At 44.9% G+C, this 14,718-nt stretch overlaps 1 protein-coding gene across 1 annotated transcript in view; it reads left to right on the forward strand.

Annotated features, from left to right (window-relative positions):
* Nucleotides 1-14,377, forward strand: part of LOC125011769 (neurogenic locus notch homolog protein 1-like) — a 53,827-nt gene extending 39,450 nt beyond the window's left edge. The window contains 13 exon segments of the mRNA XM_047591086.1: nucleotides 1,320-1,577; nucleotides 1,660-1,772; nucleotides 3,020-3,591; nucleotides 4,590-5,015; nucleotides 5,174-5,322; nucleotides 7,754-7,967; nucleotides 8,267-8,357; nucleotides 8,498-8,663; nucleotides 10,019-10,317; nucleotides 10,600-10,747; nucleotides 10,849-10,946; nucleotides 11,613-11,886; nucleotides 11,889-14,377. Coding sequence (XP_047447042.1) covers nucleotides 1,320-1,577; nucleotides 1,660-1,772; nucleotides 3,020-3,591; nucleotides 4,590-5,015; nucleotides 5,174-5,322; nucleotides 7,754-7,967; nucleotides 8,267-8,357; nucleotides 8,498-8,663; nucleotides 10,019-10,317; nucleotides 10,600-10,747; nucleotides 10,849-10,946; nucleotides 11,613-11,886; nucleotides 11,889-12,949 — 3,869 coding nt within the window. The 3' untranslated portion in view covers nucleotides 12,950-14,377.
* The last annotated feature ends 341 nt before the right edge of the window (nucleotides 14,378-14,718 follow it).

A 14,718-nucleotide genomic window follows, 5' to 3' on the forward strand; every position in this document is an offset into this window, starting at 1 on the left:
TCCACCTCCTCCACCTCCTCGCGCCTCCGTCCGTCTCCGTGCTTCATTAATTAGAGCTTAAAGCTTAAAGGGCATCAGATCTCCTCCACCTCCGTCCCTGCCTCCGTCTCTTCCTCTTACTTGTCAAGTGCACCATTGATTTTTTCCCTCAGACGTGAAGGGTGGAGGTGTGTGAGCTGTGGGGGTCACACTAAGTGGCAGTGGAGTTGGGTGTCTCCCAACAAAAAAAAAAAAAAAAAAAAAAATAGGCAACAACATGTTGTTGGAGATGGAGCAGCTGCAGGATTTCATGATTCAGCCAAATATTATTATTCCAGACACATTTTTCCTCACAGACACATTTTCCCGGACAGTTTCTGTTGTTCTTACGCATCAAGTGATGGGAAATTTAAAGAGCTAAAAAAACATCCAAGCACCACTCCCTTAATTATTTCCTTTTATTTTTTACACATTACACACAGCTGAGATTTGATTATCCTGAGAGGACACTGATATACAGACATAATTTGATCTCTAGTAACGAAATAAAATAACTTAAAATGTTTCCCTTTGTTTTAGCGCAAAGAACAGGTACATTATAAAAATCTTTCTTAAGAAAATGAAGTGTAATTTCAGTTCACTGCTGCCATCAGCTGTTTATCTCTGAGTCTCTGCAGCTCTGCAGCAAGAACAATGCGCCCCCTAGTGGACAAATTACAAATACAATTTAATTTTTAAAAGTTGCACTTAATATCTTCTATGTGACTTTTGCACTTTGCAAATTCATCCAAACGCCAGATTAGATTCTCTGATGGGACGTTTTTTTTTTTTCTTGCTTTAAGTAATGTCGTAGCATCGCTGCTGCACGTTAAAAAAGTCCAACTTTACAGCCTGGTACAAAAAATTGTTTATTTCATGATAACTGTACTGGGGACGAACTTTTTTCTAACTCATTTAGTTTATTTTTTTTTTATTAAGGTTTAATGTTCTGCATAATTATGGGCGTTCCTGCTTTGAGTGACAGGTAGCGGAGAGTTGGGTGGGGCTAAACGTCCAGGCTCCGTTAGCCTCAATCTTTGGTTGATTAGACATTTTTTATACATATATTTTTAAATATATTTTAGTAATACAGGTTACATGTAGACTGCTGCCACCTGCTGGTGTGAAGAGATAGTTACTGATGTTTCTTGCAACTCCAGACATGAGCAATATGTGGTGACGTCATAGTCGGTAGTTTAAGGGACATTTTTACACACTTTTATACACATTTTTTTTTCATTTACTTGAATATCTTTTGTGAAACGTCGCCAGTAAAACGCTGATCTCATCCTCGTCTCCAGGAGTTCACTGTGAGATCAACATCGACGACTGCAACCCGTTCACCGACCCCGTCACCAAAGAGCCCAAGTGCTTCAACAGGGGCAAGTGCGTGGACAGGGTCGGGGGCTACCACTGCGACTGTCCCGCCGGGTACGTGGGCGAGCGCTGCGAGGGGGACGTCAACGAGTGTCTGTCCAACCCCTGCGACCCGTGGGGGACGCAGAGCTGCGTCCAGCTCACCAACAACTACCGCTGCGAGTGTCGCACCGGCTACACAGGTACGCAGCTTAATTTGATTTTTTGAAGCACGTCGAACGTAACTGCTTCTTTTTTAAATTCTACATGCTGCTTTTTGTGCAGGTCAGCGCTGCGACACGGTGTTTGACGGGTGTAAGGGGAGACCTTGTCGTAATGGAGGGACCTGTGCCGTCGCCAGTAACACTCCACACGGCTTCATCTGCAAATGTCCTCCTGTGAGTTCACTCCCACTCCCACACACACACACACTGATCTTTAATGATTCATTGTACCTTTGACTTTGAGGATGCTGACTGATTCATGGCCGTCTGTGATTGCGTCATCCACACGAACCAGAACTTTGCGATACGATACGTATCACGATACTTGAGTCACGATACATTATTGCGATATCATGATATTGCACTACAATGCAATATTCTACATAGTTCACTAACAAGTTTTAAATACAACTTAAAATACAGGTGACATCAGATGACAGTGATAATTCACTGGACAAATTGAGTCAAAAAACAATATTAATTCAAATCCATTTCCAATTTATTGCACTTTATTTCATTCAAAATCGATATCGTATCGGATATATTGCCATGTTTTTTCCCAACCCCTAACAAAGAAACCGATTCTTAACCAAACAGGACTTATTTTACATTGACATCAACAATTAATCACATTCTGATTTAACGACAGAAAGTTCACAAAGTTGCTTTTCCTCTTTAGGTGTCCTGTCGTATGTTTGTTTTATTCTGAATGAGAGAGACAAAAATATGCATTTTGTTGAGTTGGGAGGTCTTTAACCTTCTGAGACCCTGCGTCCTCTCATGTGGACATTAAGTTTTCATTTAGACCCAATGTCCTCATAAGTGGACGCTTTAGTCTGCCATCTGGTGGTAGCAATGCATCAATACGCAAGTCGTGTCTACAAGTCATTAGGTACAAAACCTTATCAGATTCTACAGCTGAAACTTATTTATTTATGTTTTTTAACTTTTCTAGTTTAATATGATGCAGAAATTTAAAAAAATTCTGTCAATGGTAACGAGCTACAACGTTACTAAGGTATTAAAATAATAATAAATTTTATGAATTGTTACATATTGGTGACTTTTTTTGTAATATACAGAGAAATAGTCCCCGTGTCCACGTATGAGGACATTCTTAGGTCCTACTAATCCAATCCAACCTACAAATACAAAATGCACAACAAACTAAAGCTCAGGACTTGGGAGGTTAACGTGACTCAGGAAAGGAAGGAGTGTGGACAAATGTGACCCAGACCACCTCCAAACGTGGTCCAGATCAGATCTAACACCTTTTACGCTGATCACTTGCATCTAAATTGCTGATCTGAAGAGGTTTAAAAGGCTTAGAAGGAAGAACGTGTGCACCCCCGCCTCCAGTAAACATCCTTAACTTCCAGTCACGATCCAAACTTCACACGTTTCTTGTCTATTTCTTTCAGGGCTTCACCGGCTCCACGTGTGAGTACGACTCTCAGGCCTGCGGCAGCTTCCACTGTCGCAACGGAGGCACCTGCATCTCCGGCCAGAAGAGCCCAAAGTGCCTGTGCACGCCGTCGTTCACGGGGCCCGAGTGCCAGTATCCCACCGACAGCCCCTGCAACTCAAACCCCTGCTACAACGGCGGCACGTGCGAGGACACGTCGGAGGCGCCTCACTACAAGTGCACCTGCCCGGCCAACTTCAACGGCCTCCGCTGCCACCTCCTGGACCCCAACTCCACGGGGGGGCCCGGCCGCGACATCACGCCGCCGCCCGAGGTGGACGTGGCCTGCGAGATCCCGCAGTGCGAGGAGCGCAAGCACAACAAGTTCTGCGACGCGATGTGCAACAACCACGCCTGTGGCTGGGACAACGGCGACTGTTCGCTCAACTTCAAAGACCCGTGGAAGAACTGCTCGGCCTCGCTGCAGTGCTGGAAGTACTTCAACGACGGGAAGTGCGACTCGCAGTGCAACAACGCCGGGTGTCTCTATGATGGGTTCGATTGCCAGAACCTGGAAAGACAGTGCAAGTAAGTGGCTTCTGTTTCTAGGAGAAAGCTGAAACAAAAGCTTTGTTTTTAGCCTCAAAATGGACTTTTTCTTTTTATAATTTTGACTATTAAAATGTCAGAGAAGGTTTGGTTTTAAAAGGGCTAATGCAAAATACTGATATTTTGGTAGATAACCCACTGATTTCAGGTTGTGTTTTTTGTGGACTCGTCAACTAATTCAATGTCACGCTTCTTTTTAAGTCGTACTTATTTTCTATGAAATGTTGAAGCTCAGATTATGGCTGCACAATTATTACAGTTATTTTGATCAATATTGTTATCATGATTATTAATCACAATTATTAATCATGATTATTTTTTATCAATATTTTCATCGCGATTATTAATCGCGATTATTTTTGATCAGTATTGTCATCGCGATTATTAATCATGATTATTCATCATATTAGGGAAAAAATCTGTATTTGTATTGTTCTACTTTTAAACAAACAATAATCCAGCAGTTATCAGTGCAAAATGAAACTTTCAATAGGAATTAATGCTTAATAATGAAAAATTTACACAAATGGACACAGATGTGGATTTAGGGAAGCAACGTTAGCTTTGGCCTTGACGCATTCCTCGTACTTTGAAGTGTGATGTTTTTTTTTTAGATGATTGAACAGATTAGTTGTGTTACTCTGTGGGGCAGACACAACTCTGCTTCATTCTTTGCTTATAACTTTCTCTCGTTTCAAGTCACACGCAATAAATCCAAAAACAAGTCCACGATGACTTGCTCTCGTTAGAACAGCAGTTTAGATTAATGGAGCCTGAACCATGTGTTCGCCCCCTAGTGGTTGGCTGACTACTGGTTGACCGCTCTTGATTTGATGCAGATAAATGTAAATATCACCGACGACCAGATTCATTTAGTCGTGATAATGATTAAAATTCGGTTAATTGTGCGGCCCTACCTCAGATCAGCTCCACATCCAAACCAGAGCAGACCCTAGTTAAGGCTTTTCCTCCTCCAGCCCTCTCTACGACCAGTACTGCAAAGACCACTATGCAGACAACCACTGCGACCAAGGCTGCAACAACGCAGAGTGCGAGTGGGACGGCTTGGACTGCGCCAACAACATGCCCGAGAAGTTCGCCGTGGGCCAGCTGGTCCTGGTGGTCCACATCACGCCCGAGCAGCTCCTCAACAACTCCTTCGGTTTCCTGCGAGAGCTGAGCCGCGTCCTCCGGACCAACGTGATCTTCAGGAAGGACGTGAAGGGCGAGATGATGGTCTACCCGTACTACGGGAACGAGCACGAGCTGAAGAAGTACAACGTCAAGCGGTCGGTGGACTCGTGGTCCGAGGCGCCCGGGAAGATGCTGAAGGCGGTGAAGAGGAGCCTGTTCGATGGGAACCGGAGAGAGAGGAGAGAGCTGGATCATGTGCAGATTAAAGGGTGAGAAATGTGAAGTGTGACTCTGTAGGAATGTGGTTTCACGTTGGTTCAAGTCATAAATGTAAGTTCAAAAGCTGCTTTTTTGAAAGGCATACCAAGAGCTCATTAAATGCAAACCTTCTTCAGACTGAACTCTTCTTGTCCTTTTGTCCTTGTAGCTCAGTTGTCCACTTGGAGGTAGACAACCGTCAGTGCTTCCAACAGTCCAGTGAGTGTTTCCAGAGCACGAATGATGCTGCAGCTTTCCTCGGGGCTCTGGAGTCCAGCGGCAAACTGGACGTTCCTTTCACCATCGAAGCCGTTTTTAGTGAGTATCAGCTACAGAAATCTCTACATCGCCCCCATGAGTTATAATACAAATATTTTTTTTTTTAAAGCATGCTGGGTAGATTTCTCACTGCATCATATTTAATTATACCAATGGTTCGGTTCCCATTGGGGAGCAGGTTCGTTACAAGGCCTCACAAATGCAAACAGCACTACGTTTCTTTTTTTTTTGTATTTTCATTATCATCAACACATCCTAAGAAAAGACCGAAACCAGCCTCGGCCTGGTCTCACTCCGTGCTTCATTATTTCCTGTATATATTTAAACGTATTCCTTCAGAGCTCCAGTGCTGAGCCGACACTATTTGAAAGCAGCTATTGAGCCTCACATTGCTCCGGATCAACCTTCCCACACATTCACCGTCCTGCACCACGTGTCAGGAAAGGAAACTGTGCACGTAACGTTTACACAATGTTTTTAGGTGAATGGGATTAAACCATGTGTGACACTATTTAAATACTTAAATAGTTTGCTGGTATATAACCCGACGATATTTAGCTTTTGCAGATTTTGTGATGCTGTGTGAGCTCAGATCTTCTCCTCCTCAGCTCTGAGGTTCAGCAGAAGATATTTCTTCCGTCGGAAAGTTTGAAATTTCCAAGTTCCTTTCGAGAACAAACATCATAGTGCAACAACTGCATTTTGCGCCTGGTTTACAACAGGTCTTCAGTCTATCTCAGGACTAAAACAGACAGAAAACCGTTCACACTCACACCTATGACTAATTTAGATTCAACAATGAACCTAACGAGCTGACGAGGTCTTTGAACGGTGGAAGGAAACTGGAGTTGGACCGAACGTGTTGAATTGAGCTAGAACAAAAGTTATGAATCAGCTGAGTCAAGAAAATGAAGTTAAACTGGATCCAACTATAGTTATTAAGTAGAATTTACTTGAATTGCAGGTGGGTTGGTTGGTAGGTAGGATGTTATGTACTTTATTCAACACAATGTAGAGACACTCGACCCCATACGTACTAAAGAAAAATGAATAAAACACAAATAGCAAAAAACACAACGTATTATATAGACAATATTTACAAGAATCATGGACTAAGTGAATAAAAGTTAGTGAATACAAAGGAAGAAAAATTAAATTGCTGTGAAATGAAACAGATTTACAACCAATAACTAAACCATGTGCAAATGGGCCAAAAAGAGGAAATATTTCCTGCAGCTTTCTTCTTTTTCTCCGTTATCTATTATTTTCTATTGTTGGTGGAGAGTGTGTCATCCATGACTGATATCATATAACAGAAAACAAGATCTAAAATCCAACCGTGCACCAACTCAGCTGTAAATATTTCTTTTAATTAGTTGTGATCTAATGTAAATGTGCAGCAAATACATAAATAAAAAAAGAGAAACATCCCGTGCTCGGTCCCTCGGGGCCTCGTTGCGGCGTCCGTACGTTCATCCCTGGATAAGACACGTGCTCTTCCACTCTTTTAAAACTGAACGCATCCTCCGCGGCCTCGGGTCCCGACCCTGCCGCTCTTTGATTGTGTATTTGTTATGCGGCCGTGAACAAATGCAATTGTGAGTCTGGCGGCCTAAACAATCAATCCCTCCCTGCCGCGTGTAAATCCAATGGCTTCGGGCTCCAAAATGGTTAATTGCTGCAAATCAACTCCCCTCATCACCACCACCACCACCACCACCACCTTATACAGCCAGAGCCTCAGACATGTACACATATAACACTCGCACACATGCACGCACGCCGCCTTCATCCCACAGTGCGAGGGGCGGCTGCTGCAACCTTCACCTCGCCGAATGTAATACCAGGACTTAATGTATCTCTGAGGGTTTAGGTTGGGGGAGTTTATCATTTCAAAATCGTTAGTGGAAGAAAAAAAAAAAAGAGAGAGAGAAGGGGAAAAATTGATCGGGAGTGTGCTAGAAGTTGGGAGTCTTTGTTATCTCGAAAATCCTAATAAATCCTTCGTCTTTACAGCTTAAAGCGCGTGCAGTAATTTGAAGTTCATTAATCCCCCTCCTTTTTTTCTCTTAAAGAAGAAATGGTAAAGTTGTCTCTTGGGTTGAAACGGGAGCGGAGAGGAGGTGGTGCTGTTCTTTTTTTCCCCTCTTCTTCTTCTTCTTTTGTTTTTTTTTTTTTTTTATCACGCCCCATCCCCTTTTCTTTCTTTTTTTATTTTTTTTTTTTGATGAAAAGTGGTTAGCAATTCTGATTATTACTGAATAGATAGTGGGAGCTAGCTGCACAGCCGGTGAGAGCCGTCAGTCGGTTTGCGGCGCCGGTTGTAGCTGGTGGTGGTTTGGTTTTTGGAGCGGGACGAAGAAGAAGAAGAAGAAGAAGAAGACACCGTCCCTCCCTCCATCCCTCCCTCCCTCCCTCGCCCTCCCCCCCTTTTTGGTGACCATGCTGCTGCTGTCCCATTCCCTACCAGGCGGCGTGGACCCCAAGCCTTCGCAGGAGCTCTACCCGATCTACCTGGTGCTGGCCGGTTTGGGGATACTGGCCTTCCTCGGCGTCGGGATGGTGGCCGCCCGCAAGAGACGCCACGAGCACGGACGCCTCTGGCTCCCCGAGGGCTTCAAGACCACGGAGACCAGCAAGAAGAAGAGACGCGAGCCGGTCGGGGAGGACTCGGTGGGATTAAAGTAAGTTTGGGCTGATTCTGCGTTGGCGCTCGCCGCCGTCGGGTCGCTGGTCCTCCAGCCCCGAACATGGGTGCATCACATTTAGGATCGTTAATGATAATGATGCGGCAGGTTTAAGGTGTGCATTAATTGACTCGTCATTTGGGGTGGGGGTGGGAGGGTTTGTTTAGAGGGGTGGGCTATGAATCCAATCAATGCTTTTGGTTTTTTCGACCCGCCTGCTCCGTTAACGGCGAGTTCCTCGGACGAGGCGGAGGAGATGGAGGATTTATTTTACCGGGTTTGTTGCTTCGTCGCAGGCCCCTGAAAAACACCTCGGACATTTCACTCATGGACGACGCCCAGAACGAATGGGGGGAGGACGAAGCTTCGGACATGAAGCGCTTCAGGGTGAGGAAAAAAAAAAAACTTTGAGGAATTTTAAAATGACCCCCTATGAAGAAATCATTTAAGTCATTTTTTCATCCTTTTAAAGGATGAAAGTTGAAGTTTTTTGTCGTCTTTAACTCCTCCTGCCGTCTTTGCTTCAGCAGTTTGACGAGCCGGCCATGTCGGAGGTGGACGACCAGACCGACCACCGGCAGTGGACGCAGCAGCACCTGGACGCCGCCGACCTGCGCATCCCCTCCATCGCCCCGACGCCCCCTCAGGGCGAGATCGAGAACGACTGCATGGACGTCAACGTCCGGGGACCAGGTGGGTTCAGAGACACAGACCAGGACATTAAAACCAGATTTATTTAGTTTTTTAATATATATATAAACACTTTATTAGCCAAGTACGACTGCACATAATTGGAAAGACAAAGCATAGAAATAGAAAAACTGTACAATATAAATTATTATCAGAATAAAGAATTTAGAGGAAAAATTAAAAGGCAGAAGCAAATATATAAAAAAGACTTGAAATGTGTTTAAAAGTGAAATTCTTACGCTTTTAATCAAACAATTAAATGCATAAGAATTTAACATATATGTATGTTTATATATATATTTAACAATTATTTATTTTACACAAAATTAGCTTTTTTTCCACTTTATTTACATTATTTGTTTGTGAAATAATATGGACCTCAGATCTGAAGACTTTGCAAAAGTCCAAACAGAAAGAAGAATCCCTCTTTAGTAGAAATATGTAAATTCTGTGTGGTATTATTTTATTTTTAGGGATCACAAAAAAAAAAATCAGTTTTTCTGAGCAAGCATGTGTGAGAATGTGAGTGATTTGTGTCTTTTCCGAGTGTTTTACATTTCCAGCATGGGCTATAGTGTGTGCGTGTGTGTGTGTGTGCGTGTGTGTGTGTTGTGTGTGTGTTTGTGTGTGTGTGTGTGTGTGTGTGTGTGTGTGTGTGTGTGTGTGTGTGTGTGTGTGTGTGTGTGTAGGAGTAGCTAAAGCTCCACGTCCTGAGGGTGAAGGATCTTCTTCAAAGCAGCCGCTCGGATCCGGGCGCCTGAGGGAAAACACTGATTCCTGATCAGATTAATCATTTGACCAGTAATGGGCCTCTTCTTTTTTTTTTTTTTTTCTTGTCTTCTACATCACAAAAACCAATGAAGGCATCAAATGCAAAGAAAAAAAAAAAACTAAATTTTGCAGTAAGTGGCGAACTCCCTGAGGAAAAGCTATGAAAAAAAAAAATCAAAGTAACAGATTTAACAACTTGAGCGCAGACTTTTTTTCTCCTCCCGTCGCGGATCGATGAGCCGCGAGATCTGGGGCTCTCCGTCTTTTTGAAGAGGAGAAAACCTATCCACGTCAACTGGCTGAGCTGCCTCTCACAGTTAGATACTAATGCTTCGTTTTTGCAGCGCTCCAGCTTTGCCGAGCCCCCGGCCTCTATCCCCCCGGCTTCGCTTTTCCCTCTGAAGCTTCTCCCGTGTTTGGGCCTTGATCAGAATCCGTTATTGAAAGGAGCAGGCAAACGTGTCAGATCCACATTCGATTGGTTTTGCTGCTTTGTGTCGATCTGCCGCATGCTTTGAAGTGCGTTAACAGGCTGACCACGCAATCCTTAACCTGCTGGTGCCTCCTCCGCCTTCTCCTCCCTGCAGATGGATTCACGCCCCTGATGATCGCGTCCTGCAGCGGAGGAGGTCTGGAAACGGGCAACAGCGAGGAGGAGGAGGACGCGTCCGCCAACGTGATCAACGACTTCATCTACCAAGGAGCCAACCTCCACAACCAGACCGACCGCACCGGGGAGACGGCGCTGCACCTGGCCGCGCGCTACGCCCGCTCCGACGCCGCCAAGCGCCTCCTGGAGGCCAGCGCCGACGCCAACATCCAGGACAACATGGGGAGGACGCCTCTGCACGCCGCCGTGGCTGCTGACGCCCAGGGCGTCTTCCAGGTACGAGGAGCTTCCCCTCTGTGACACATTACAATAGAATAGAATAGAAAAACCTTAATGGGTTTTGAATTACGGGGAAATTGTAGTAAAAAAACGGCCGTGATATTCAATTTTTCATATTTTTACGGACAAAATCACCAAAAATTGGAATTATTTAAGATTACTCCTGAGGTTAGTTGGACGACTTAGTCTTCATTGAGTCCTTCAGGGGCCAAAGTGTCTATATATCAAAAAGTCAAAGGTTTAAGACGTTCAAAATCGATGTCGTATCGACTGTTTTAGATCCTGATAAGGAACCGAGCCACGGATTTGGATGCTCGCATGCACGATGGCACCACGCCCCTGATCTTGGCCGCCCGGCTGGCCGTGGAGGGGATGGTGGAGGAGCTCATCAACTGCCACGCTGACGTCAACGCTATTGATGATTTCGGTATGGTTTTGTGTTTTTTTTTGTGCCACTTCAATGAGCCTGAAAATCGTTACCGTTGAGACTAAATGATGATGATGATGATGTTGTTGTTGCCTCTTCAGGTAAATCGGCCCTGCACTGGGCTGCAGCCGTCAACAACGTGGAGGCTGCTATCGTGCTGCTGAAGAACGGCGCCAACAAGGACATGCAAAACAACAAGGTGTGGAAACGATGCCTCCTCCTCCTCCCATGTCCACGTATACAAATAACGTTCACGTCTCGCTTGGTTGAAGGTTAAAAACAGATTTATTAGGAAAATATCACAGACTAAACTGCCAAGAGTTTTATATAAACGTCTTTTAGTTCGGTCAATTTACTTCACCTGAAGTTAAAACAAACAAAAATACTGTGATTTATAAACCGTGCTGATAAGGAACAACCCTGCCCCTAGAGGATCCACAGAGGTACTGCAGGGGAGGTCGCAAAATCTTTGGTTGATTAGACATTTTTTATATATATATATTTATATTTAACACAAATTAACAGGCTACAATGAATCAAATGGTTTTATGAGATAAATTTAATGAACTGGAATCACTTCTAATGTAAGTAGATATATAACTGATCATCTGACCATTTATGAATTATGCTAATAGCTACATTCGGGTGTTGCTGCTAACTGGAACTAGGTCCTGAACCATTTTTAGTTGTTGTTTAGTCGTGTAATTGAGTCCTGCAGTGTAAAGATATTTGTGTTGGGTGTGGACTCCAGACTAGAACAGAATAGAATAGAAGTGGCCTTAGCCAAAGCTAACGGAAATCCAAATAAACAAAAAATGAAACGTGAGAAACTGTTTAACACATGTCCTCCTCTGTCCCTCCCCAGGAGGAAACCCCTCTGTTCCTGGCTGCCAGGGAAGGAAGCTACGAGACGGCCAAGGTTTTACTGGAGCACTTCGCCAACCGAGAAATAACCGACCACATGGACCGGCTTCCCAGAGACATCGCGCAGGAGAGGATGCATCACGACATCGTGCGCCTGATGGACGAGTACAACCTGGTACGAAGTCCCCCCATGCACGGAGGGTCTCTGGGCACCACGCTGTCCCCCCCTCTCTGCTCACCCAACGGCTTCCTGGGCGGCATGAAGCAGCCGCAGCCCAAGGACAGGGCCAGGGCAAGAAGGCGCGCAAGCCCAGCACCAAGGGCATCGGGTGCAAGGAGGGCAAAGACATGAAGGTGAAGAAGAAGAACTCCCAGGACGGGAAGTCTGGGAACCTCATGGACAGCTCCGGCGTCCTGTCGCCGGTCGACTCGTTGGAGTCTCCGCACGGCTACGTCTCCGACGTGGCCTCGCCGCCCATGATGACGTCTCCTTTCCAGCAGTCGCCGTCGGTGTCCCTGAACCACCTGCAGGGCATGTCGGACCCGCACCTGGCGGTAAACCACATGGTGATGCCGACCAAGAAGGAGCTGGCTCGCATGCAGTTCGACCCGCTGCCCCCCCGCCTCACCCACTTACCCGTGTCCGGCTCCGGCGGCCAGGGCGGCATGAACGGCCAGTGCGACTGGCTGTCCAGGATGCACGGCAGCATGAGCCAGCCGGCCCAGTTCAACCCCATGAGGGGCGCCCCCGGCGGCCAGGGCGGGCTGCAGCACGGGATGATGAGCGCCGCGCTCCACAACGGCCACCCAGCCGGCGGCCTCTCCCAGATGATGACGTACCAGGGCATCCAGAGCACCAGACTCATGCAGCAGCAGGCCCAGCAGATGCAGCAGATGCAGAACCTCCAGCAGCTGCAGCAGCAGCAGCAGCAGCTGCAGCAGCACCAGAACTCAAACACGACCAACAGCCAGAACTTCATGAGCGGGGAGCTGGGTTCCCCGGAGCTGCAGCAGGGCACGGGCGGCTCCAGCATACCCATCCACACCATTCTGCCGCAGGAGACGCAGATCATGCCCTCCTCCATCAGCCAGTCCATGCCCAGCACCCAGTTCCTCACCCCGCCCTCCCAGCACAGCTACAGCGGCCCCATGGACAACACCCCGAACCACCAGGTCCAGGTGCCCGACCACCCCTTTCTGACCCCCTCCCCGGGCTCCCCCGACCAGTGGTCCAGTTCGTCTCCGCATTCCAACATGTCCGACTGGTCGGAGGGCATCTCGAGTCCGCCGACGAGCATGCAGTCGCAGATCGGACATATACCGGAACAGTTCAAATAGATAGAGAGTTAGCCTAGTGTCTTCACACCCAGATGAGCTGCTGTATATTTTTTTATAATAAAAGAAATAAAAAATCACCCTCGGAGAAAAAAAAAAAAATAAATAAAAGAGAGAGAAAAGGGGCAAAGCTGTAAACCAGATTTAATATGACTTTTATAAACTTTTATACTAACAGCAACACCTTGTGTTTCACCCCTTCTTTTTATTTATTAATGTCTTATTTATGTGCGTTGCCTGCCTACTAAAACATGTGGGGATCCGTGGTGTTAGGACAGAATAAGTCATTTAGAGAATCTCTTTTCTTTTAGTTCTCCTTTTTCAGCGACGAAGTAGCAGCATAAACATTGGGTATTTATTTCCTTCAGGACGTTTAGTCTTTGCCTTTTTATATATATATATATATATAAATATATATATGATTTCTTTGTTTATATAAATATTTTTTGTATAATCTTGTTTATAATGAAAATCACGATTAAGGGGCATTTTATAGAGCACAGGTTCAGTCTCAGTGTTATTTCCGTGCGTCGTAGTTGTTGGAAATATCAGAAAAACATGACATGTTTCCTGCACGTGTGAAATAGGAGCCACAGTTTCCCCCCTTTTTTTTTTTCTAAAAAACAATATATATAATGCGAATCTTAGCTACGCTCTGTGGAGTTGTGTAAATTTCTTGAACTGGTGGAAGCCGGTTATGTTGTGCCTCTGCATGTGATCGGTGTCGGAGGCGTGATGTGTTGTACAGTTTGCCGCCATCTTGGAGATCGGCAGTTAAGGCAGGTCTTGAGTTTCTTTAAGTCCTGCGTCGTTGGAGAACCGGCCCATCGGCCACGGTGCATGTTCCTGTCTAGAGGCGGAAAAGAATCTTAATTTCCTGCCTCTACCTTTTAATTAGTTTGAGCCTATGGCTGTGTCCTTTTCCTTCTTGTAAATACGTTCTGCGTTTCCCTCGTAAGCAAGATTTTGTTTAAGAAATCTTCAGCATGACATTTTGATTTGGTTCCAGCCAACAGCCTCTGAAATGACAACAGAATATATATATTTTCTATCTTCTCGTCCTTCATGCATAAATAAATTTGAGCTATATAAAAAATGAACACAATATATTGCAAGATGACATTTTTTGTTAAAATGACCTAAATATGGAGCTTTTTATAAATTCCTATTTATTTGTTCTGTAAAATCCACCGAGGCGACAATTTGTTTCTGTTACACTTTGGTTTAATGAAGCGTTGGCTGAGACACGCGCCCTGTTTGAGAAAAATGTTAAAAAAAAAAGAAGTAAACTATTGTTTTTAAAGTTGTAGTTAAAAGTTTCCTTCCTCTTATGAAGTCACAATTTGCAAGAAATGTATTCTTTCTTTTCATTTTCAACCTGTAAAAATGTTCCTTGTTATAATAAAGGGCACCTGTGTGTCTTGAACTTAATGAGAACTGTCTTTTTTTTTTATTATATTGTAAATATATTACGTTATATATGAATCACTAGATGAACGTGTGCGTCTGATGGAGTAAAACTCAGCGCGGCCTGTTTGCTTCCTGTCATTACACCGACTCTGTCTCCATCTAGTGGTGCAAATAATTAAATTCAAAGCTCTTTTTTATTTATAGTCCATGGCCGCGGTGTAAAACATCTGGTGTCAGGGTTCAGTCTGAGCTGCACCATGAATTTGCAATGTTCAAAATAAATAAATAAACATCATAAAAAGTAAATGCCATTCCTAATGATAGAGCACAGAATAAAGGACATCTGTAAAAGGACAGTTCGT

Source organism: Mugil cephalus, chromosome 8, assembly GCF_022458985.1.
Source record: "Mugil cephalus isolate CIBA_MC_2020 chromosome 8, CIBA_Mcephalus_1.1, whole genome shotgun sequence".
Classification (NCBI taxonomy): domain Eukaryota; kingdom Metazoa; phylum Chordata; class Actinopteri; order Mugiliformes; family Mugilidae; genus Mugil; species Mugil cephalus.